The following is a 25,933-nucleotide window of genomic DNA, read 5'->3' as shown; positions in this document are numbered from 1 at the left end:
ATTCAACATGACACCATTGCTGTGTTTAAAATTTTCCCTCCACATCCCCGGATTCCATTTCCCCATCTGCCAGGGCTAACTATAAAGAGAAGGGGTACATGGCTTCAGACACCAGAAGAACACAAGTGGCAGTGAGGACCAGTCTCTGCCGACGAGCCCACACTCCATCACCTGCTCTGCATCATGAAGGTCCCTACGGCTGCCCTTGCTGTCCTCCTCTGCACCATGGCTCTCTGGAGTGAAGTCTTCTCAGCACCATGTGAGTCCACGCCACTACAGCAGGTGTCCACACCACTACAGCGGGTGTCCCCCACTCTCTGGTCTTGGGCAGACCACAGCAGTTTTTTTTTCCTGTGGCTTCAGAGTCTACAAGAGAAAAATAAATTGACCTTTCTCTTTAAGATTTTTATGTTCCTCTCTGTGGGGAGGAGATGTCTAACCTTTTGTAGGTACCCAGGACTTGGAGTCACAGTGAGTGAGAGCAGTTGGTAGCATGCGCTTACCAGCCAGCCCTAGGATGCCTAAGGAGCTCTGTCTCGGGATGCCTTAAGCCATGCCCCAGGTGTCCTTTTTGCTAAATTCTTGTATCAGAGAAAGCTGTGGAAGGGACATGGGGTAACCCACAGAGAAAGAGAAAGCCACAGTGAAGAGAGAGAGAGAGAGAGACAGAGAGACAGAGACAGAGACAGAGACAGAGAGACAGAAGACACAGGGATTTCTGGTTCCAAATGCTGTCAGGGCCCTAGCCTTCCTCACCCTGTCAAGAAGTTGTGTTGGCTGACTTTTCCTGCTCGATGAGGACTTGAACTCATTCTGGCCTTCTCCACTGCAGATGGTGTTAACACCCCCGTCTCCTGCTGCTTCTCCTATGGCCGGCAGATTCCCCGCAAATTTGTCGCTGACTATTTTGAGACCAGCAGCCATTGCTCTAAGCCAGGTGTCATGTAAGTTCTGTTCTCCTGCCTTCTCTGATATGGTGGGGTGTGGAACAGGGTGAGGGAGGGTTTCTCAGCCACAGGGAGAAAAAAAAATACAAAGGGAAGCCCAGGATCCTCTAAAGGGGGCCAGTGAGAAAGGCTGTCCAGAGCGTCACTGTGAGGACAAGTGGGATGGAGAAGGACGTCAGACTCTCCCATAGGATGTTCCAGTTCTTGACCCTCATCTCTCTCCACAGTTTCCTAACCAAGAGAAACCGGCAGGTCTGCGCTAACCCCAATGAAACCTGGGTCCAAGAATACATCACTGACTTGGAGCTGAATGCCTGAGAGACGTGGAGACAGTGAGGAACCCAGAAACCTCCATGGGCCTTGTGGGGAGCCGGGACCTAAGCCTCAGGAACATCCCTGTCGCCTCCACAGCTCCATCTCCTGCAAGCTGTTTGCTGCCAAGTAGCCACACTCAGGGACTCTTAACTTGAATTTTAATTTAATTTAATACTATTTAATTTTGTAATTTATTTTATTGTCACACTTGTGTGTGTGACTCTTTGTTCTGATAGGGCACTTCCCAACACCCATTCCCCACCCCACCCCCCTTTGCTCGGACTGTGTTTTGTGACAGCAAAGTGGCTGTCATCAGCCTATTCTGTCTAGCTAGGCATGGTGACAAGGTCACAAGCTGACAAATAAACAATGGATGCTTTGTCTATACCAGAGAAATAATAAATACGCTCCTTTAAAAGTGACTGGCATTGAGTTTTATTTTATTTTTTCTTTTTCTGGAAAGAAATTACTGGCGAAGGGGAATAACAGTAAATAATAAAAAGATGTGAGATAGAGGTTGGGGGTGTTGGCAAGGTTGGGAAAGGTGAAGATGGGTGGGCTTCCATGGAAGCATTCACTTTGTACTGGACGTATGTTCTGGAACACTGAAATGGTGACTATTTTGTGAATCAACTCATAATGAACCTACTCTAGAAAAAGTCCATCTTTAAATAAATATCATCAAAGGGAGTATTAGTTATGCATACCATTAAATCAAGCTTTCTTAAGAACAGTTTTGAGGATTACTCAAAACTCCGTGCTTTTTTATACATTGTCAATTTAATCTTGCCTTTTGTTTTTGTTTTGAGACAGAGTCTCACTCTGTAGCCCTGTCTGGCCTGAAACTCAGGAGGCATGCCTTTGCCTCCTGAGTGCTGAGATTAAAGGCACCACCAGGCCACACATCCCTCCCCCTAAAGCTTATATACCAAAGGATTGGTTCCCAGTACAGCGGTGTTCAGGGGTGACTGGTTCATGAGGGCTCTGACCTCCTGAACTGTATTGAAGTCAGACTTTACCAGGTTTAGGGAGTTGGGTGTGACTTCTGTGACAGAAGCAAGACCTCTTTCTTGGTTGCTTTTCTTCACATTTCTGCCATGATGAGGCCTCACCATTTGGCTGACAATACCCTGGCCAGCTTCAGAAACCACAAGCAGAAATAAACCTTTCTTCCTTTGAGCTGAGTTTCTAGGGTATTTTGTCACAGTGGTGGAGAGCAGATTAAAACACCCGCCAGAGCAGTAGGACACCTTAGGCTGCACGATTAGTCATCTCCACCTGACAGAAAGGAAAAGCGGGGCTCGGAAAGCTTAAGTGACTTGGCCAAGATCAGAGCATAAATGATACGAGCGAGTTGCCAAACTCCACTTTCACTTACAGACTATTCTCTTAACAATTGACCTGCAGCAACCGCCCATCAAGCAACTAACTACCCCAGACCAAGCAGAGCCAGAGGTCCAATAGAGAACCATGACTGGGGCTGGCAAGATGGTCTGTGGGTAAAGGTACCTGCCACCAAGCCTCGTGACCTGAATTTAGCCCCAGGACCTATGTGGTAGAAGAGAACCAACATCTTCAAATTTTACCTCCACATGCACACAAAACAAACAACAAACAAGTAAAAGTATTTTTAAAAAAGGACAGGGTACCATTACTGTAGCCTCCTTGTCCCCAAGTTGGCAGGGTTGTAAATGACATTGTTGCTATCCTGAAGTTCCACCAGCAACAGAGGCAATTACTTAAGTCTCTTACTTTACCTGCAAAGTATGGAGCTGTCAGTCAACCAGCCATTTCTGTTCTAATCAGGGAAGCTGACATGAACGCTTGAGCTTCTTTAAATATCTCATGGCTGTCCAGGGAGGCTCCAATCCAGCTGCCCAAACTGCAGGAGACTTCAGTCTACCTGCAGAAACTGGCACAGCCGTCATGGCCACTGTGGAAACTCCTGCATAAGGGACATCATGTGGGTGTCTCTGTTTCAGTCCCCATCATTCCAGATACTCTGAGATCGCTCAAAAAGATATCAGTTTGCCTCTTGCAGCCCAACAGCTTCAGACATTGTCTATCGATGCTCTGGATGCCTCTATCCATCTTTAAGATGTCTTTAGGACAGAGGGAAGAAGCACGTGTTCATGACAGCTAGAGTGGACGAGCCCGGGACAATTGTACAGACTGGAGGCAATAGGCAGAAGGTGTGTGGTTAGCAGGCAGGAGGCTACCCATCTGCATGGCTGGTCAAACTGTAAACAGCCCTCCTCACACTTTAGATCAGTCTTAGATACCCTAAAATGTCCTGCTGTTAAGGCCCAATAAAGTCTCATCCAAGTGGTTATATTGGTGTCTTGCGGTCTTTGTCTTTTATCCCTGATAAAGTGGGTTCAGCTGGCAACACAAAGCACAGACAAATGTAGGGCTACCTGCTCTAGGCTCCCCCAGCAGCTAGCGGAGAGTCAGAGGGCTTCAGTGTGTGTCTGGAAGCGGTACCTTTGAGCTGTGTCTTCAAACAACAGCGCAAGTTCAGAGGTGAGAGACCGCAGAGAACGGAGAAAGGCCGCAGAAAACCAAGAGGCTGCGGAATACCAAGAGGCCTCAGAAAACCAAGAGGCCTCAGAAAACCAAGAGGCCGTGGAAAGCAAGAGCTGCGGTGGCTGGGGGCTGCGAAAGAACAGCCACCAAAGGTGACTGACAAAGCCGTAAACGCCAGTTCTAACCGGGTTGGGGGGGTGGGCAGGCTTGCTGACACTGAGGGGCTCCCCTTGACTCTCTGTGATTTCCATCTGAAGAGAACCAAAGAGTCCAAAGCAGATTGCTGAAACAATGATGGTTCTCCAAAGGTGGTGCCTCACAGCTGAGCATCACCTAGGAACTAGAAACAGAAACTCCAAGGCTTTCCCAACCTTTAGGCAGTGGGGCCATCAAGCTGTGTTTTCATGAGCCTCTGGGGCATGCTGTCGCACACTAGAGTTTAAAAACCACTTAATGGCCCTTTTCTATTCAGACCGTTCCATACTTCAGCCAGGACCATATTTCTATATGGTGGAGTGCTCTGCCTTTCTCAGGGTGCTTGTTATCTGTTTTAAAGAGGAAGCCAATCCAACCTAAGTTGAAGAGGCCTGAGCTAATGAACCTTGACTGTCAGCTACAAAGCGAGCTGTGGCCCCTGGCAACCTGGATGCCGCTGCCTGTTGGAATCGCCTCTCCCTTAGATGGGTTTCCAGGAAGATAATCAGAACCTGCCAGAGTTACATGAATCCTTTTTTTGGTTTGTGCTCAGGGAAGAGTGTGTTACAAAACCAAACAAAACTTTAGATTCTTTTCAATTTCACTTCCTAACCAATTACTGGTGATGGGTTTTGCTGTTTGCTTAGGTTAATCAAGGTACAGATATCTACATAACTTCATATCAATTAAAGTTGGAGAAATACAAGGAAGGGTGTCTTCCCAAAGGAAATACAGGCCTCTGTTTTGGAGACAGAGATAGAATAGATTGAGGTGTGGGCTACTGTTTATTTTCTTTGTTGGCATATGAAGAGCATTCACATTTTGTAGGTGATGTATATATTTCTTCTCTTTTGTTCTGTAGATTAGAAAAGTTCAGTCATTGGGGGCCTTTGCTCTTGGAGGTGTTGAGTTGTGTACTTCCTGTTGCCCAATGAAAGACTATTGTCCAAATCTGAGGCTAAAGGGACATTGCTACTCTTTATGGTGTCATGGTAACCACCAGAAAATGATGCTACACACCCACTCCGGAACGCACACAGAGGGGCAGAGCTGGGCTGTCACCAGCACCACCCACTTCCACTGGCAGATGTGGAGGATGGGGGAAGTGAGTGAACTTCAAACAATGAATCACTGGTGGAGACTGCCCATATTGAGGAACACAGGGGAGTCCTATAGTAGTGAGCGCACAGAAGGGACCTACCTGTAGCTTCTAGTCCCCCTTTTTTTCTGGGAACAACATCTACAAAAAGAGATTGTGCAAGATTCATCAGATTGCTCGATCCTGGGTGGATGAATCATGCTTAAAATGAGCTACAATTTGCATCTTGAGTTTTTCAAGTGTTTTATCATCATGTAGACATTTCTCATGACATCATACCATGTATAAAGGCTACCTCACAGACACCAGAATTTTTCTTAGCCATTTCTATATTGCTGATGATTTAAAGTATATCCAGTTTTAAATTGATGTAAATGTACTGAAAATTAAACATGTGTGTGCATATGACCCCTCCCTCAGGGTAGGATTTTTCTAGGTAGGAAATAAATTCTCAAGTGCAGACTTCCTTGGTCAAAGGCTAAGAACATGAACTCTCATATCTGACAGGCCTTAATGCCATTTGGTTAGTGTACTTTGTGTGGGAGACAGGGGTGGGGGTGGAGAATGGGGAGTGTTCCTGAGGAGTCTCTCTAGAAGGAGCAGCCAGCTGAAAGACTGGCTGTACTCTCGTTGCTTGCCAGCTCAGCACTTGGCTGGCACTGCTCTAACCAGGTCGGGGTGGAATCATATTGTATTCTCCAAGAGTTGTGACATCTTTGCTTATTCAAATCTGTGTGGTTAGTGTAGACAGAACTTTCTGCTCTCTAGGGGAAACTATGATTGCAGAACTCTAGTGAGAAGGAGCCCTCAAAGTGTGACTCTGGGATGACACTGACATTTCGCCTCCTCGTACTGTGGAAACCACTTCCCTGTAAACAGCCCAAGCTGGGTGAGCACCTAACCTGTGCTTGTAGAAATTATGAGCCCCGTGGTTACCCAAGACCCCTCTTGCATGTATAAGTCAACAGGACCCAGCTGTGCTAAAACACTTCCTTTCCATCACCCCCCAGCTTCTACCTCCCCATAGCCCAGGGTTTCCCTATTAAGAGAGTAGGATGCAAGCTGGCCCCAAGAAGGACCATGGCGAGTGAGTGCCCAGGCTGCATCTTGTTCTGCCCACACTCTGAGGCCCTTGCTATTCTCCTCACTTGCCCGCATCTCCGTTCCTGGGCCTCCTCAGGCAAATCTACCTTCAGCTGTGGTTCTTGTCTCTAGCTCGGGTCAGACCACATCGCCAAAATACTTAGGCAAAAGTAACCATGGGAAACAAGTTCACAGGGGATTTTCAAAATGCCTTAGGCTGTACGTATGGGAGGTTTTCTTTCTGAAATACTTTAGCTTTCTATTTTCTATATCTCAGAAGAAAGGTTGAGGTCTTGTCCTATTTGGGACACTTGCTTCCCAGTGGCCATCTGCAGATCTGTCAGGGGTGATCTGCAGGGTCGGTCTCTTCTTAGACTGGAATTCCTCAATAGAGCTGGAACAAGAGACAGATTATTCACTTAGCGGCATTTCCTGCAGGGGGAGGTAGTGACCAACTGTAAAGCAGAGGAAGAACTAAGAGGGGCCAGATGATTAAAGAGCAATCTCCAATTGCCTTCCAGTTCCCCCCAGTCCTTATCCTTGAGCTGCGTTGTTCCCTCAACTTCCTTCTGATTTTATCATTGGCAAATAAATAAATAAATAAATAAATAAATAAATAAATAAATAAATAAATAAATTAGAAGTGATTCATTTGTTTCAATGAAAACTGTCTTGGGCTCAGCCTGTGTCTTCCCTCGGAGTTGGCCCAGACCCTCAAGCATCTGTGATGTTTTCTGTGACCACACACCATCCCCCAGCTGGCCCCTAACAAATCCATAGGTGACTGTTGTGAATGTAATAGGCAAGGTCAGGTAAAAATGGGTCTTCCTGCCCATCTCTGGAAGAGGAAGGAAATGAAAAGTCACTGGGAATGAGGGTAGGAGAGTCTGAAAAGGCCCACAGGGTGGCTGTGGGTGGTCTTAGGGAATCTTGACCTTTGAGGATGCAGAGAAAGGCCAGGAGGGGACTTCCAGCCTGGCCTGGGAGCAGCAGGGAGTCAGGGAGGAGCTGTCTCAGGCAGAGGAAGAAGAGGCCGGCTTATGAGACTGTCACCACCCCAGTCACTATGGAAAGGTCTAGGACAGGTTGAGGAGACAGTCCTGAGAAATTGGAATGACCCTAATCTTAGCTTCCCAAGCCAGAGGAGGTGAAGAGAAGGGTGGAACCAGAAACTTCCTTGCCTATTCCTCAGTCTTCACAGCTTCTGAGTCAAACACTGATAGTTCTACACCAACTCTACCAGGCACTGGTGTCAATCAAGTACACACAGAACTGAATTCCTATGAGTCCTGGAAACAACAAAAATACCAGTTACATCTACAGACAGATTATGGAACAGAGATTCGAGGATGGGCTGGTTGCCAAGAAACTATACTCTGGATACCTAATGAATAATGATTTGTTTAGCCAAATTAATCAAAAATTTATGAGTGCATATTAATTGTACAAAACTATGGACTTCATTGGGACATTTTCATCTATGTGTGTAACATATTTTGAACATATGCATTCCCCTATCACCTTCTCTTCCCTGATAGTACCCCATCTACTTTCTTTCCATCTTTCCCCCCCCCCACTGTGTTATATATATAAGAGAAAACAGGAGACACTTCTTCTCCTGAGGCTGGCTCTTTTCATTTAGCATAATGATCTCCAGTTTCATTTTTCCTGCAAATGGCATGACCTTGTTCTTTATGGAAGGATAATATTCTAATATATATGTATGTGTGTATGTATATATATATATATATATATATATATAACATTTTCTTTCTTTCTCTCTTATTTATTTATTTATTTATTTATTTTTCTTTTTCTAAGACAAGGTTTCTCTGTGTAGCCCGGGCTGTCCTGGAACTCACTCTGTAGGCCGGATTGGCCTTTAACTCAAAGATATGCCTGCCTCTGCCTCCTGAGTTGGGATTAAAGGTGTGTGCCACCACACCTGACTAACATTTTCTTTATTCATTAGCTTGTTGATGGGCACATAAGCTGATTCCAAAACTTGGCTTTTGTGAATAGTGTCGTGAAAAACCGGGTTTTCAGGTGCCTCCGCTGTATGCTGACTTAGATACCTTTGAGCATATACCGCAGGCAGTATAGCTGAATCATGTGACTGATCCTTTTGTTTTTGAAGAATCCCTATATCGATTTCTGTCTCTGCTATACTCTACAATTCTGCCAACACTGTACAAGGGTTCCTCAGCCTCCACCTCCTCACCCGAATTTGTTGTTTTCCCCATTCTGGTGGGGCTGAGACAGAGTCTCAATGTCATGTTGTGTTGCAGTTCACTGACAGCTAAAGACTGAACATCTTTCCATAGGTTTATTTGCCACTGGTATTTGTTTTAAGAAGTGTCTGTCCAGTTTATTTGCCCATTTATTGACTGAATTACTTGAGGTTTTGTGTGTGTGTGTGTGTTAACTAGTCTTACTTCCTTATTTATCCTGGATACTAATCCTCTGTTATATGAAGAGCCAGCAGAGATTTTTATCCCATTCTATACAGCCTAGTTATTGTTACTGTTAATTTTGTTGTTGTTGTTGTTGTCTTGAGGCAAATGTTTTGTGAGATCCGAAGAATGGTCTGTGACATCTGTGCTTTCCATTCTGAATGAGTTTATTAAGTATATAACAAGCAAAGTGAAAGAATGCATGGCAAGTAGGCAGATAGAAACAACAGAGAGCAAAATACTCACTACATCCAGCCAGCTGTCTCCACAGCTGAAGTAGTCCAATGGAGAAGGCACACAAAAGGTAGCATCATCAGCATTGTTGAGCAGAAACAACTCGGGAACCCTTAGAAGCAGTCTTCCTGAAGTTCCCAATCCAGAGTTTTGGGTCCGGGATGAGCCTCTGCCTTCTCTTTCCCTCAGTAGGTACTTTTATATTATGGGTTATACAATAGTCATGTTGGTTAGAAATAGTTTACTTTTTAGCTGCTCTCAATGACATAACATTTTTAATCTGGGACTGCTTTGTTGTTTTCTCCCCTCCCCACACCCTGTTAGAGCAGGAGGTGGGGGCCATCCCAACCTCAGACCCTTGCACTTGACACACACACTCTTGGCTGTGACAGAGGAGGGGTCAACCCTCCTTCCAGGCCAGCTTCTCAATGAGCTTAAACAATATACAACAATTTGCCAATGTAAAGTACATTACAAAGGGGTTCGTGTAGTCTGGACCTGTGGTTCTCAACCTTCCTAATGCTGCAGCCCTTTAATAGAGTTCCTCATGCTGTGGTGACCCCCAACCATAAAATTATTCTCGTTGCTACTTCATAACTGTAATTTTTCTACTGTAATGAATCATAATGTAAATATCTGTGTTTTCTGATGGTCTTAGGTGACCTCTTTGAAAGGATCATTCAACCCCCCAAGGGGTCAAGACCCACAGGTTGCAAAACACTGGTCTAGATGAAACTCAAACTTACTATATAGTTTAGATCAGCCTTGAACTCCCAATCTTCCTGTCTCCTCTCCCTAGGTACACCACAGATCCCCACACCTGGTTTAGTCTAAGATCTTTGTAAAGCATTTCTGTGTGTTCTAGCCACTTGCTGAAGAGATTCCTGTAACTGTTTACACCACCCTCCTCTAGTCCTTCCACCAACAGAGTGGTTGACACCTACTCTGCACGTAGTTGAGTAATTGTTTGGCTTTTGCTGTAAGACCTTATTCCAAAGCCACCAACCAAAACATATTTACAGCTTGTCAGTTGCCATTTCCGAACTCAGATGTGTGAAATAATGACTTGTTTTTTGCATGTCTCACGCCTAAAATGGATGATTCTATTGTCCTTGTCCTGCAAAGTCAGCATCACTGGTAGGAAAAATGGCTGGGGGTGGGGGGAAGGGCAGTGAATGGGAAATGAGGAGTCGGTGACGAGAAATGGCCATAGTGCCTCTAGCTTCAGACTCCTGAAACAAACAAATTATTATTTTATGAGACAATGATTATCCCACAAAATACTGCATACCTAGTCTAAGACGTTTCTGTGCTAGATAAAGTCAATCTTCAAAAAATTTTTAATTTTACATGTTTTGCCTACATGTATGTGTAGTGCCCTATGTTGGCACATGCTTGGTGCCTGTGTGTAGTGGGTAGCCTGTGGAGGCCAGAAAAATCAAACCCAGGCCTTCAAAATCCAAGAGCCAGTGTTCTTAACCACAAAACATCACAGCCCATCACAGCAGGAAAGACATGGTGCATCACACAAAGCTAAAAATATTTTCAGGAAAAATTTGAGGATGCATGGCCTATATTATGTTTTGAAGTACAATTAGACAGAACCAAGATCCCTCTGGTAAAATGCAAAAAGGGCCGAGTCAAGAATGTTTCACGAAGTACCCATGAGCAACAAGAATACTAAACTGACATCCTATAATAATCAGGGGGAAAGAGAAACAGCAGAAAACGATTCTACTAACATGTGAGTTCACATTGGTAAAACTTTTTAACTAGTAAATAGAAGAGGCTGCTCAGGAGGCTGGTGCAAGACTGTTGAGTGATTTCCCAGGGAGACGGAAACCTAACATCTGTTTCCAAAACAGGATCTCACGGAAAGACCCAAGAATAACTCCTCATGCTGTATCAGTGACTTTTCTCATTGCTGGGACAAGATGTCTGATGAGAAGCAAGATGAGGGAGCAAGGACGTATCTTGGCTGAGGGTTTGAGGAGACACAGCCCATCACAGCAGGAAAGACATGGTGGCAGGAGCTGGAGGTGAGTGATCATGTGCCAGCTGCAGTCTGGAAGCCAAGACTGATGGTGCTGTTCAGGGTCCCAAACCATGGAATGGTGCCACCCACATGTAGGGTGGATCTTCCTGCCTCCACTAACCTAAAGCAGATAATTCCTCACAGAAATGCCCAGAGCCTTGTCTCTTGAGTGATTCTAGATCCTATCAAGCTGGCAATCAGTGTTAACCATCATATAAATTCCTCCTGATAGGTAAAATGAGTTTGTTAGGGGCTCCTTACAGAGCAGTGGAAAACTCCAAATGGCAGTATTTTCCTGACGTCCCCAACTGTCCTACCTACCGAGCTCTTAGTTCAGATGCTGTGACTTTGCAGCAGGGTTGGTGCAAACCGAGGTTCAGAGGTTTTAGCTGGTGTTAAAGCTGCAGAGGTGACAGCAGGCTTAGACAGCACCAGGCCCAGGCAAAGCCAGACTCCAGTCACGTGCCTCAGCGTGCTCTGTGCTTGCCCTTACAGGGGACTTTGCTGCTCTCGGCAAACACTGTCTGACTGTGGGAGGCTTGTTCTGCTTCATTCTAGCATGTAGGACAGTGGCATGGTAGCTTGTTGAAGATGGAGCTTACTCTGGCTAATGAACTCCGGGGGTTCATCTTACTACCAGGAAGCTCGTGTCTAACTGTGGCCAACCAGTGAATTGGAAGCCTACGTGGAATGTGTCACTTCTGGACCAACACAGTTAAGTCAGTATGCCCTTCAAGCCTTTCCCCTCACAGAGTCTACAGGTAAAGACAGAGCATCGTGAAGGCCCAAGTCACCACTTGGAGGAGAGCTGCTGTGAGATGGGCATCACACCAAGGGTAGTTCTTGGTTCCACTGTAGCAGCATCGCCTGAGTGCTCACGAGAAAGGCAGGAGTTTGAGCCATATCCCCATCCTGTAGATTCAGGGTCTCCTGGGAGAATTCTGGGACTCTATGGAAACAAACTCTAGGGAGAATTTTGATGCGGCTGAAGTTTGGAAACCAATTACCTATGCCACATAGATCATGTGTGAACAGGAAACTTGCACATATAACAAAATCCTGCTGACTCTTGAAGAGTAGAATGTGGGGTGCTTAACTTTCTCCAATCTTTGACTCCTCCTAAGCATCTCAGCATAGTCATCACTTTCTGGCCACACCCAGTCATAAAATTTCTTTCCAATTAACATTCCAATCTTATTTACCTTTACTACTACTACTACTATTACTACTACTACTGCTACTACTATCATCATCATCATCATCATTGTGTGTGGTACACGTGTATGGTCATGCACATGCCAAGGTACATGTGTGGAGGTGAGAGGACAACTTTGTGGAGTTAGTTCTTCTACCTTTCTGTGGATTCTGGGAATTGAATTCAGGTTGCCCTCTGGTTCAGATACCAATCTCCTTTAGAAATACCTCCCAGACACACCCCAAAATAATGTTTTAGCTAAGTAATACTTAGCCCAGTAACGTTGACAGCATAGAATTAACTGTCATAATGAACAATTATGGTCTTTGTGAAGGTGCAGCTGGTGAACTACATACAGTCAGGGAGCAACCACATCGCCCGCCCTGCCTGTGACATTGTTCCACCAGCAGGGGGAAACGTGGGGACAGAAATTAATGCAAAGGAGACCCTAGAGGGTAACTAGGTCTCAGGAGGCTCCAAACCTGCTGGAGACATACACTGTGCGTGGAGATCTGTGCCTCCCGTTAGCCATGCAACAGAGCTAACAAAACCCACAGATCGAAGGCACCAAAACTCAGAAGAGACTGCCCTGACTCAATCCAGCCCATATTTAACTCGATGGTGGTTCTCAGTCTTAACTCACTTTAATATTACTGAGTAGGTTTTAAAGTTACTAAATCCAGGTACAAATTAAGTTTGTAACTTTGGGAGTAAGAGCCAACATTGGAGTTGGGGAAAGGTCCTGGCTGACACTAATGTGAACTTAACTCTGGAATTACCTCTCTGCAGTTAAGCCAACCCTTAGGCAGGTATCTTTATCAGGAAATAGATGGCTTGAATAAAAGGTATTCACTCCAAAGAGGGTGGCCAGGTAAAGTACAGAAAGACCCAGTAAAATTCAAGTTCTGAATAAAAACCAATTTCTGTATGTTCTAAATATACATGAGGAATACTTATCCTTAGAGATAAGTATTCTCAAAGATAAATATAATTCTGTATTTTCATTTGCCACCTAAACCTCACCACAGAGATGGCCATGGAAAACATTCTCCTAGAAAACAGAAAAGTGGACAGCAGAGGATATATCCAAGCCTCTGGGGCAGCCAGCAGGGAGCCCCTGCTTCTGCAGGCAGGCTTGCTAGACTGGCACTAATATTAGCAAGCATTGAACACAGAACCCAGCACCTCACAAGCTCTCAACAAATGTCAGCTATTGCGTATTTGTGAAATACATACATGCACACGCAGAATACACTATTCTGGTATTCATTCCAGGGGAGCAATTTCCTAGACCAGGTTCTCAACCTTCCTAATGATGTGACCCTTTAAAACAGTCCTCCATGCTGTGGTGACCCCCCAACCATAAAATTATTTCATTGCTGCTTCATAACTGTAATTTTGCTACTGTTAGGAATCGTAATGTGAATATCTGTGTTTTCCAGTGGTCTTAGGTGACCCCTGTTGAAAGGGTCGTTTGACCCCCACCAAAGAAGTCACGACCCACAGGTTGAGAACTGCTGCCCTAGACCATATCAACTATGATCTGCTTTAGAAAATGCTGGTGTCCTTTTCAATTCCCCAGGAAAGCGTCCTCTGGGAAACATCTGGTGTACTGTTGTGAGCTGCCCATCCCTGTGGCTTCTGCCTCTTCTTGTATTTCCACATCCTCTTGCAGTACCCCTGCCAATCTGTGATTCTGTTTGTGAGGAAAACAAAATCAAGAATCATCACAATGAAGAATCTTGCTGACATTTTATTAAAACGCCTTTAGTGTGTTAAACGTGGCACCAAGTCAAGCTGTTCAATAAGCATGTGTTGCTTCGTACGTGTGGTTCGATATCTCCCCCAGAAAACCAATCACACTCATTGATTCGCAGGGGGTATCTGAGAAGAGCTGAAGGGAACGGGAAAGGATGAAGAGGAAGTCATGAGATATCCACAAAGAACTCATTGCATAACACCATTTAAAAATGAAAACAGTGCAAAGGCGAAATGAGACACATATGTAAGATTAAAGTCAAGGAGGGACGCAGAGTGTGGGTAAGCTACAGGGTGGGACCACAGAGGAGGTGACCTTCAGAACTGCAGAATTGAGCATCTCCTCCTCATTTGGCTCACAGATGTTACACCTCCTTGCTCCCTCCAGACCCTTCCAGAGTTTAGTTCCAGGTCAGTGATGTATTCCTGGGCCCAGTACTGGTTGGGATCAGCACAGATCTGCCAGCCTCTCTTGACCTGGGAACTGCAGAGAAGGGTGGAACCTTAAGGCCATCCACAGGAGATCCCTAGTGACCCTGCATCCCTCTTTTCTGGTACATCTCAGGGCCTGACTTCATGTTCCCCAAATATCCCCAGTCTTGGGGCCCATGGATCTACTCTGTGTTGTACCCAGAGTTCCCCAAAGACCACCAAGAGACCAAACCCAATGTAAAAGCAAAGAGTCTTTGTATTACGAGTTAACTTGGGACTTTCCAAATAGCCATGGGGCAGGGTCTTTAAAGCAAGGGGGCTTGGGGTCTACAGACTACATAGGCACAGACTCAGGATTGGTTTATTTGAGTGGCAATCGTGTTATTAACTTTTAATTAGCTAGGGTTAGTTGGGGGTTACAGTTACCACTTTTGGGCAGGCCTGGACAAGTCCCAGGCTTTTTCCTTGAGCTGCCATGGAGGCTGGCTGGCCTAGCATGTACTGACTGTTGAGGCTGACTCAGTGGCCCAGGCTCTGTCCTTGACTCATGCGTGTAGCTCTAAGTTGGTGAGGGGTCCCAGACAGTAAATAATTGGCTGAACCTTGAGCGTTCAGAGTACATGCAGAAAGGGAGCTACTGCAAGGACTATGTCTTTTGTTCATGGCCCTCCCAGAAAGTGCTTGTTCAATTCTCAGGAAACTGAAATTGAGGCCTGATCTCTGAGAGAAGACTGACAGCCTGTTATGGCGGCTGCTGGGTCCTTTCACTCTGAGCATCTACACGGTCTTTGGAAATCCAGCTTCCTTCTGGCACTCCCTGTCTTCACAGTGCCCAGGGACTATGCAGGCCCTAGATCCGGTCTGAGCACCCAGGAGCCTTCCTGATGAGTCACAGAGAACCAAGTACTTCCTGGTCACATGACAGCCATTCACAGTCTCTGTGGGATCTTCCATGAGATCATCAAGAAGCAGCAGGTGGGCCAGTTAGGGATGTTCTCTGTGAGAGACAGAAGAGAAAAACCTAAGGAGCTGTGCAGAAGAAAAGGCCAGCTAGCCACTCTGTGCCCTTGCCCCGAGGAATAGGCAGAAGTATGTGCAGACAGCACTCATGGTGAGGACAAAGGAAATTGGCATCTTTTCTCTGACATTTTGATTAGATTTGTATGTTTTCCTTTCTTTGGGTGTTTCTTGTTTTTAGTTTGAGATTCTACATCTCTCCACAGGGAATTTAGTTTTTTGATCAAAATTATTTCTGCTTCTCATTGAGAAATGCTACCTGTAGCTCGCAGGAAAGTCGAGGATCTGCCACAAAGCTAGGAGCTAGTTGGACCCAATGTTCTACTTCTTATCAAAATCTGCTAGGCCTCCGTTTCCCATCCAGAAACGAGGACTCTCACTCCCTGTGCCTCCCAGACAGAAGAGAATTGCTAAAACCTTTCTCAAAGGAGAATCCTCTGGGAAGTGATCTAGAAGTCCCTGGGGTTCCCTACTTAGAGGTGTCAAGCACATACTGTGGCATTGTGGTCCCAGGCACAGCCAGACACAGACATGGAGGATAGGGTGACAGATGGCAGAGGAATTGAAAAAGAAGGGGGTTCCAGTGAAGAGCATGCCTCCTGGGTCTAAGACATCATCTCTCTTTATAAACACCCCAGGGCTTTGGAAGCTGAAACACTGGGGAGACCAAGAGGGACTCTTAACCATGTCGCTGGCACCTACACTGCATGGACCAGGAGAGCCTTGGGTCACCACAAAGTTTCAGGCAGTTCTCAAGAATGGTTCAGCTGCTTACTCACCGGGGAAATGGTTTCCACAGTGAGAGGAGGTGTGATGTTGTCTTGCTGGGTAGCTGGCGACTTCTCGCCAGAGCAGATCTGCAGAGCAAGCTCTTCCCTCAGAGCTGAGCCTCCCGGCAGCCTCTCCAGTTATCCCGACCTTGGCGTGTGCCACAGAGGCTGATGCCACAGAGTCTTGACAAACACGGCTCAAGCTGAGACCGTACCTTGTGTGGAGATGGTGGAACTAGGGAAGCCATAGCTGCAGGAGGAGCAAGGTTGAGGGTGGCAATGGGTGTGGTGTGTCGTGTCTCTAATCCTAGCACTTGAGAGGCTGAAGCAGGAGGACCGCATGAGATCATGGCCAGCCTGTGCTACCTAGTGAGTTCCAGGCCAGTCTGGTGTATGTATGTGTATATACGTATACAGAGAGATCTTTCCCCCCAAAATATTTGTGTCCCATATCTAATGCAGATTCATAATTATAAGCCAGAGTCAAAACCCACAGCAGCTTATGATAAGCAACTGACTGCTTTCATGAATTAAACAATTACTTAAAGGCTGAGCTCATTGCTCTTTTTCTTGTTTTGAGACAGTCTTGCTCTGTATCCCAGGCTGGCCTCAAACTTGCTCAAACATGTGGTCCTCCTGTCTCTGCCTCTGGAATGCGGGGGTTATAGTCTGAGTTCATCATTTTGGTGTCTTTAGCTTGGACTCCTTACTGATTAACTTTTTTTTTTCTTAGAAGCATTCAAGCTACATGATGTCACAATCCTTCACACCCAGGATGTGGTGGAAATGTTACTTATACTGCCGAGGTCATGATGCTATCCTCATGCACATCACCCTCTGTGGTCAGAGAAGTGTTTGCCCAGCACAGGTCAGAGTTTGGTTCTGTGGGAGGAAACATTCAATCTGTAGATCTCCTGTGAACCTACTGCCATCACCAGCATCCCACCTCCCCTCGCTGTGGCCATCATTTCCACACAGTCAGCCTCAACAAGTGAGCAAATGAACTATTCTTGTACGTCCTGAATCCGTGGTCCTCACCATACCCTAGAATGTGCAGCGCCAAGCAATTCCTCTGGTTGTTCCTAGCTCTCAACCTCCCCCTAGTCCACAGCTGACTAGGGTACATGGCTGGAGCCCCAGGAGGGTGCGGTCAGCATTGAGCACCCTACCTTGGCTTTACCCACAATCCTCTGCTGGCTGGACTTCACATAAGTCTCCACAGCTGTTTCCACTGACAACCTCCTCACTGCAGCCCTCAGCTTAGTTCAGTGGTTCTCAACCTTCCTAATGCTGTGACCCTTAAACACAGTTCTTCATGCTGTGGTGACCCCCAGCCATAAAATTATCTTGTTGCTACTTCATAACTTTAATTTTGCTACTGTTCGGAATCGTAATGTAAATATCTGATATTTGACCCCCGTGGGGTCTCAACCCACAGATGGAGAACCACTGGCTTAGTTCCAGGGAGTCCTTGAAGCTCCCTTAAGCTTGGTCTTCATTTTAAAGTTGTTTCCCTTGCTCTGGCCAGACATTTGAACCACATATATTCCTGTGGCTTCAGATTATCTAAGGAAAAAAAAAAAAAAAAGAACTTCACTTCAGGTGACCAACTGTTTGGGGCTGGTCTCCTAGGACTCTTATTTGTCATGGTCTCTGGGTCTGAAAAGCAAGGGGAGGCTTGGGTCAATTTTTAATTGGGAAAATTGAGGCCTTGAGTTTATCATAGTGGCACGCACCTGTAATTCTGAGACTTAGAAGGTGGAGGCAGGAGAAGAGGAAGTTCAGGGTTATCAAAACAGGGGTGTGTGTGTGTGTGTGTGTGTGTGTGTGTGTGTGTGTGTGAGAGAGAGAGAGAGAGAGAGAGAGAGAGAGAGAGAGAGAGAGAGAGAGAGAGAGAGAGAGAGAATGTTATTGGCAAAGTGAAGGAGGGGAGGGAGGGAGAAAGATGTAAGCGGGAGGGGGGTGGGGAGTGTGGGGAAAACCGGGGTGGAAAGGAGAACTAACACAAAAGGAGAGTGTATGGAAATGCACACAGAAGCCTACTATCCCACAACCCAACTAAAAAACTAATTAGGGAAATAGTAGAACGTGTGTGAAATGAAAGAAGGGGGTGGGATTCTGGGATGGCTTTTAAAGGACTAAGTGATGATAAGGCAAGGGGGTGGTAGTGCATGGGTTAACCACACAACTAAAAATGTATGAAAAAGCCTTTGGAAACCCACCAATTAGTACCCAATGGACTTGGCATCTTTTATTTGATGCTATCTTTTATTGTACTAGTCAGGGATCTTCAAGGAGCCACCCTGAGAAAGCTAATATAAAATTGAGGAGCTGTCTCATGTAATCATGAAGACTGATGAACCCCAACGTTTTGGGGTAAGTTGGCAAGCTGAGAATTAATAGTGTTGTCCTAGAGAATAGTTGTTCAGCCCGGAGAAACAAGAACAACCAACTCCCCTCAGAGACTGGGGAGTCACCCTATTTCTTCTAACCCAACCATCAACTGATGGACCGAGGCCCATCCAGTTAAGAATGGCAATCTGCTCTACTTGGCTTACTGATGTAGATCTTAATCTCATCTGAAAATGCCCTCACAGAAATGCTGACTCTTTCATTGGGGAATTTTCTGGCCTAGTCAATTTGATGCTTAAATTCAATCATCGTAAGTGTCACGTCCCATCTCTCTGTAGTTCCTTAGATATATCTGTGTGTGGCCTGTTACTGGATTCTGCATCCTGTCCCATTAGTTTATCTTGTGCCAATAGCATATTGTATTAATCGGTACAGGCCAGTTAAAATCTTGACGCCTAGAGAGCACAGCCTTCTGCTTCATTCTTCTGTGCCAGCATGTTGGATTTCCATAGCTTTGCTGTTCTAGGAACAGAATTTACCCAACCTTCCCTGTTTCACAATGAGACACCCTGGCTCTAGCTAACCAGATCATTCCCCTGGGATACACTCCTCTACCTCCATGAACACCAGGCACATACATGGTACACATATATACACACAGGCAAAAACACTTATACATATAAAATGAAAATAAATCTTCTCCAAAAAAGAGCCTCACTAGGGCTCAGACCCAATGCTCTGTAGTGAGGGGAAAGTTCTGCTCTCACCCATAGAACATTTGAAGCCAGGAGAAACTGAGCCAATCTAAAACTGCACCAAAGCCCACATCCCACTTCAGGTCACATTGGACCATGTCACACTCCAGCAGCCTGAAAGGAGAGGCAATCCATTCTGGGTGTGTTACTAATTTCAGTCCCCGTTGGTGTTTGATTTTTAGAAAGCCCAGTATACAATAACAAATTATGATACATGTGAAGAAGCAAGAAAATATCTCCTTAAGAATTAAAAAAAAAAAAAACTAAGATATATACGGAAGTAGAGTATAAAGTAGTGTCGTGTATATGAACTTGGACTCTGAGAGAGAGAGATGTAAAAATAAAGAAGAAAAAGGGAAACAAATGATTGATGAAAGACAGGAATCTCACACGATTTATAAAGTGACAGTGAGGCCCAATGTATTGACAAAAAATGAAAGGACAAATCTTTAGAGCATGAATACTAAGCAGTTAGAAAAAACTGCACTTTTAATTAATTTTAATAAAAATATCATTATCCTTGTTTTCTTTGGAACTTAGGTTTAATTTTCTGTTCTCATTTTTATACTGTGATAAACTTTGAATGTTTTCCCTTTTATTTGCTATCATACCAGTTTATTGTGTGGTGAAATAGTAAAGGATATAAAAAATTAAATATGAAAAAAGATTAATCCCAGTGAAACATCAATATAAATATAAATCTGTGTGCCATGTGTGTACCTGGTGACCACCGACCAGAAGACATCAAGATATATACGGATCCCTGGAAGTGGAATTACAGACGATTGTGAGCCCCCATGTCCACCCTGGCAATGGAAGAGAAGTAAGTGTTCTTGACCACTAAACCATCTTTCCAATTTTTTGATGTAAAAAAAAAATTAAGGAGTTATTAAGGCAAAAGGGAAGAAATATTGGACAGAATGCTGGACCTGCAGAAGGGTAATGAAGAGAAACAATTACAATAAATATTTGGAAAAATAGAAAAAAGTCTTAATTTCTTCTTCCTCCTCCTCCTCCTCCTCCTCCTCCTCCTCCTCCTCCTCCTCCTTCTCCTCCTCCTCCTATTTCCCCATTGAGACACAGCTTCATGTGACCAGGCTGATTTAAAGTCCATGTACAGCCAAGGAAGACCTTGAACCTCTGACCCTCCATCCTCTATCTCCAGTGTGAAGGGATTACAGGTCTGCAAATCCATGCCAAGTTTTATACTGTCCTGGGAATTGAACGTGGGGCTTCCTATATTCTAGGCAGCACTTTGCCAATTCAACTGCATCCCAGCCCTTTTAATACTGTTAGATAATATACTTTATAATAATATCAATCACTTAAGCAAAAATAAATGTGTTGTGAGATAAATAGCATTTAAAGAAGGGGAACTTTAGACCATAAATGTGTAAACACAGCCTGGGAAAACAGTTGGAGAGTGTGTTCAGATGCTCACACCATCTATACAGTAGTGTAAACTTGTGAAGTAGGAAAAAAGGGGGTACCAAAAGATATATGGTTAACCAAAAAAAAAAAAAGGAGGAAAGAAGAATAAAAACAGAAAAAACTATTTTAAGACATTAAATATTTATGGTTCTCAAAATAATCAAGATAAACATAAGAAATAAGACTAGAAAAAAATATATCCTACATGATGTCAGTTACATACCCGTATAATTATCAGATCTAATAAAATCAGTGGAAAATTAGGCACCACAATGTTAATAGTCATAGCAGTGGTCTTCCTCTTCCTCCTCCTCCTCCTCCTCCCCCTCTTCCTTAGTAATTCTCTGAAAAGACTGGATATGACTCACATAGAATGCTTGCCCAGGAAATGGCTCAGTGGCCTTAAGACCTGAGTTCAGATCCCGAGCACCAACTTTAAAAGCTGGACAAGGTGTGCATGCCTCTAATCCTAGTTTTGGGGAATGGAAATCAGGGCAGAGATGGGGGCAGGAACGCAGATGAGGGCTGGAAACAGGCAGACCCTGGGAGCAAGCTGTCCCTAAGCAACCAGCCTGACTGAAAAGGTGAGCTTGGCTCAGTGAAGGCAATAAGGCTGAAAGCGGTAGAAGACACCCAAGGTGCACACGTGAGTCACATCCCCACAATCACGTGTATAGAACACACACACACACACACACACACACACACACACACACACACACACGATAAATAATTTTAAAGTTACACACAAAAATGAAATGAAATTGTTCATAAAACATCAAAACAGGGGCTTTAAGACTTTTGTATTATAACCCCATCCAGAGAGAAAGCATGCAGAGAGAAAACAATTTCTATTGCTCCCTTTTGATAAACATTTTCTAAGTTCCTGATAGCTGCGTTTAAATTAATGAATGACAGTCAAAGCACTTATTTTGTACTGCTTAGCTCAGAATACCAATGCTTCTTATTTATGACTGAATTGCCAGTGACCTCAGAGTGCAATCAATACATACTGTGGCTTTGGGTTCCATGTATGAGAATTCAATCAGCACAGATTGAAGTTACTTTTGATTGCATCTTTATTTAACATGTACAAACTTTTTTCTTGTCATTGGCCCCTAAACAATATTACCAATATTGTCGGTCTACAATTTATATGGTATTTGGTATGATAAATAATATAGGTCTTATTCAAAGCACATGGGAGGGAAGCTGGGTATAGTGGTTCACACAGTAATTCTAGAACTTAGGAAGCTGAGCTGGGGGATTGTGAGTTCAAGGCCAGCCTGAGCTACATTGTAAGACTCTGCTCAAAAAGCCAAAAAATAAAAATTACAATTTTTTAAGTATCCATGGGGATATCACTGTGTCATTTTGTATAAGGAAGTTGTGTTTCCTAAGACTCAAGTGTCCATTAGGGTCCTAGGACAGGTCCCAAACATACTCTGATGTCTAAACTGTATGTAAGAAATAAGTGAATCAATAAATGAGTGAAGTGTAGTCATCGACAGGTGAATGAGATCAGAAAGAACATTTGGTCTCCACTTTTTATGTGTTCTTTCTGGGCACACATAGACTTTAAAGGGCATAAAACTCAGATAAGAACTCAAGTGCTACCAAGGTGGTGCCTCAGCCCCTGGTGTGGATGAAGCCTTTCTTAGCAGATGAGGCAAGGCACAGTAAATACTGACAAAACCTGTGCATTCTGGGAAGGTAGACAGTTTGTGTAATATCAAAGGCAATAACAGCAGGCGGGAGTCGGCTTTCCAACGGGCAGCGAGTGGGAAGCAGAGGAGCACAGTGGAGATGGATGCTATGACCTCCAGACCCTGATGGTTTTAGGCAAGCTCCTGTACCTAGATCATTCCTTCTGAAAAACTCCTTTTGTGCCTTGGACAAAATCCAACATCCCCTTCATGATAAAAGTCCTGGAGACACTAGGCTTACAAGGAACCTTTCTCAACATAAGAAAGGTGATTTACAGCAAGCCCACAGCCAACTTCAACTTAAACAGAGAGGAATTCAAAGCATTTCCACTAAAATCAGGAATAAGACAAGGATTCCACTTCTCCCTGCCTATTCAAAATAGTACTTGAAGTAAAAACCCTGCTACAAATCCTTCCACCTACAATGGTGACCTGCTTGCCTGACATGCTGGTACAATAGAGGCACAAATGTTGTGGGAGTAACCAACCACTATCTGAGTGGATTTAAGGACCACTCTCTGAGATGGAACCCATCCACAACACTATTTGGGTGGCCAAGAATCTAAGGCTAAATAGGCTATGGACTTAGGGGAAAACCAAATACTATTGTTCTGCCATAGGAACATAGCAATAAAATGATAATGGCATTCTGTTGTACTTATAGATTAGTGTCTTGCTCAGTCATCATCAGAGAAGCTTCCTCCTGCAGTAGATGGAAACAGAGAGGTCCACAACTGGACAAAGTGCTGAGAATGAGAGACTTTGGAATAGTTGGATGTCACCCTATAATCCTTCCCCTCAGGGTTCAAGGAATCATACAGAAGAGGAGGTGGAAAGAGTGTAAGAGCCAGAGGAGATGGATGATACCAAGGGTACAGTGTCTTCCAGACACAACAGGACTGACATACGTATGAACTCACAGAGAGACAACATTTTATAAGTAGATCATGGTTACCCACTCCAAACTCAACAGCATCTCACAAAAAGGAAAAAAGGCCCTGGGTACTTTGAAAGATCATCATCATCATTATAATTTATCAAGAGCTCTGTATTTTTTTCTGCTGGTACCAACTATGTACTAGGAACTCATGTTGATCCTCTATTAAATATTGTCTCTGCTCATCAGAAGAACTCAGTAAGGTGGATATTATTTGGTTCATTTCACAAGTATGAAGAACAAGACTAAGGAAAGATAATATATTTACCCAGGCTTACACAGTCGTGGGTATTCAAAGTGTAAACACAGTGGAGCAGAACATAGTGGTTCCCACTTCACCGTTGCTGTGGACTCTGTGACCCCCCAATAACCTTGAGAGTCCATACATATAACACCATATCTTGGTTTGTTTTGTGGGTTAAGTGAATTGATGCTTAGCAACTCTTTAGAACAAAGAAAAAAATCTTGTCTTCATTTCTCCTTCATGTAGGAAGAATGCTTAGGTGGGAGCAAGTCTGTGTGCTATTCTTCAGGATTAGCAAGAAGAATCTCTTGTTGCCATATTAATATTTGTTATAGCTTGGGTATTATTAATATCTTAAATATTGCTATCAGAGACATCTCATTCAGTTGATAACAGTGGAAGAAGTTAGTAGTCAACCCCTATATCCTTCATTCTCAACAGGTAATTCTCAAGTTCTCAAGTTACTTATTTATGAAACATCTTGTATCTCAAATTCACCATCAGCTTTATCCCTGAGGTCTCTAGCGCAGCCAGTGTTACCTCTCATCTGCATCCAGCCAGAGCTTCCAAATACAGGAGGCTCTTTCTCTGGAGATAATTCTGGTTTAAAACACTTCAGGTGCATGCCTTTGCGTTTAGGACAGAAACAAAGTATTTACTCTGCTCTCTGATGTCTAGTGAGTGCAACCTTTGCCTTTCTTGCCTTCCGCTCTGCCCCATCCTCTCCAATTCTCCAACCAGCCCAAATTTAGTTTCCAAATTCACCAGCTGCTTCTTCTGATCCTCCCAGTGAGCTGTTTCCTGGTAAAGGGTAACGGTTTCTACCAGTTAAAATAGCGACTCTCATATGGACATATTAAAAAAGTATCAATATTGCTTTTAAATTATTTACAAGGTAAACAGTAAGCTGGTGCGATTAGTTGAGTGAGGAATCCAGGCACAGCCTTATCCATAGAAAATCCACAGGGATCCACTAAAAATTACTATTACTAATAAATAGATTCAGCAAGGTTGCAGGATTCTAGATTGATATGTAAAAATCAAATGTATTTCTATGTAATATCGATCAACACTCCAATGTGAAATTGAGTTTCATTCACAATAACATCAAAAAGAATAAAATACACATAAAAAAACTCAACAAAGGAAATGCAGGAAGGAGAACAAAGAGGGTGACGGAGACACGTGGCATGAAAGCAGAAGCGAGACCTCCTTGAGGGGTGGAAGGGAGCCAGCCAGAGGGGAAGCAGGGGACACAGGAAAGGATGGCAGGAGAGGGGAACAATGCTGAACACATTCTAGTGATCTATATGTGTAAAGATGTGATAACGAAGTCCACTACTTTGTATGCTAATCCTGAAATTAATTTTAAAATGACGTATACTGAAAACTGAAAAAACTTGAAAGAAATTAAGGAAAAGCTACGTAAATATAACAATATCCCATATTCATGGACTTGAAGACAATGTTATTAAAATAGCAGCGTTCCCCTAATCATGCTACAGAAGCCATTCAATTACTATCAAAATCCCAGGTTTTTTTTTTTTTTTTTTTTCAGAAATTGACAGACTCGGCATAAAATTTGTGGGGAGCCAAATAGACCCAAAACTTTCTCAGAAGCCCTGATGAAAAAGGACAAAGGGAACTTTAGTTCTGTGTCCTTGTCTAGGAACAGACTCAGCAAGGCTGGCCTGACGCTGGAGCCAGTGCCTCAGAGGAGTCAAGGTTATGGTTTCTGGGGACCAGACTCCCCCAGGCCCCGGCTGCAGTTGTCAGTCCTTAGGCAGCTGTGTCTGAGGTGCCCCTTGATGCCTTTGCCAATGTTGTCTGGCTTAGCTCTTTGCTGACCTTGGCTGGTTTTACCCCTGCAAATAGTGTATAAGATGCTGAACTTCCTAATAAAGCTGTTTGGCCTAAATCATCAGCTTATGCAAGACCCAGCTATTGCTTTTGTCTTCTTTATTTCTCATTTTCTCTATTTCTCATCCTGGTCCTCCCATTCAACACCTCACCATTCAGGACCCTTATTCCTGCCGGTTCAGAACAAAATTCATACAGAAACTCAGGGAACCAAGAATAAAAACAACAAAATATTATTTTTTTTTAAAAAAAAAAAAAAGAAGAAGAAGAAGAACAAAGCCAGAGTACTCACCCTTCCTGATTTTGCAACTTACCACAAAGCTACAGTAATCAAGATTATGTGGTGGGGCCATACGGACCAAGATTTTGACCAATGGAATAGAATTAAGAGTCTAGAAACCCTTATATTTATAGCACATTTTTCCTCTCTATATAGCACATATATTTTAAACAAGGATGCAAGTCAAGGCAGAGATGTGAGGGATGAGAAGAGTCCCTTGAGCAAGTGTTGCTGGAACATTTGGATATTCATATGCAAAAGAAAAATGATTCAATGGAAATCCATATACATGCTTTTACTAGTAATCAA

General features: G+C 44.0%; 1 protein-coding gene across 1 annotated transcript; it reads left to right on the top strand.

The window, feature by feature from the left end:
* The first annotated feature begins 44 nt into the window (after window positions 1-44).
* LOC114707732 (C-C motif chemokine 3) lies at window positions 45-1,684 on the top strand. Its single transcript, XM_028890551.2, has 3 exons — window positions 45-259; window positions 833-944; window positions 1,175-1,684. The coding sequence occupies exons 1-3, from the start codon at window positions 184-186 to the stop codon at window positions 1,263-1,265; spliced, it is 279 nt and encodes a 92-aa protein (XP_028746384.1). The 5' UTR covers window positions 45-183; the 3' UTR covers window positions 1,266-1,684.
* Window positions 1,685-25,933: the final 24,249 nt, after the last annotated feature.

The sequence above is a fragment of the Peromyscus leucopus genome, chromosome 8b (assembly GCF_004664715.2).
Source record: "Peromyscus leucopus breed LL Stock chromosome 8b, UCI_PerLeu_2.1, whole genome shotgun sequence".
In the NCBI taxonomy this organism is placed as follows: domain Eukaryota; kingdom Metazoa; phylum Chordata; class Mammalia; order Rodentia; family Cricetidae; genus Peromyscus; species Peromyscus leucopus.
The sequence above is the reverse complement of the archived record's forward strand: the minus strand, read 5'-3'. Positions and strand labels throughout refer to the sequence as shown.

What these genes read in the sequence shown, in the direction of transcription:
- LOC114707732 (XM_028890551.2), top strand. Translation starts at nt 184, where the DNA reads ATGAAGGTCCCTACGGCTGCCCTTGCTGTCCTCCTCTGCACCATGGCT. An exon ending in TGAAGTCTTCTCAGCACCAT is followed by an intron (nt 260 to 832) that starts GTGAGTCCACGC and finishes TCTCCACTGCAG; the next exon opens with ATGGTGTTAACACCCCCGTC. An exon ending in TGCTCTAAGCCAGGTGTCAT is followed by an intron (nt 945 to 1,174) that starts GTAAGTTCTGTT and finishes CTCTCTCCACAG; the next exon opens with TTTCCTAACCAAGAGAAACC.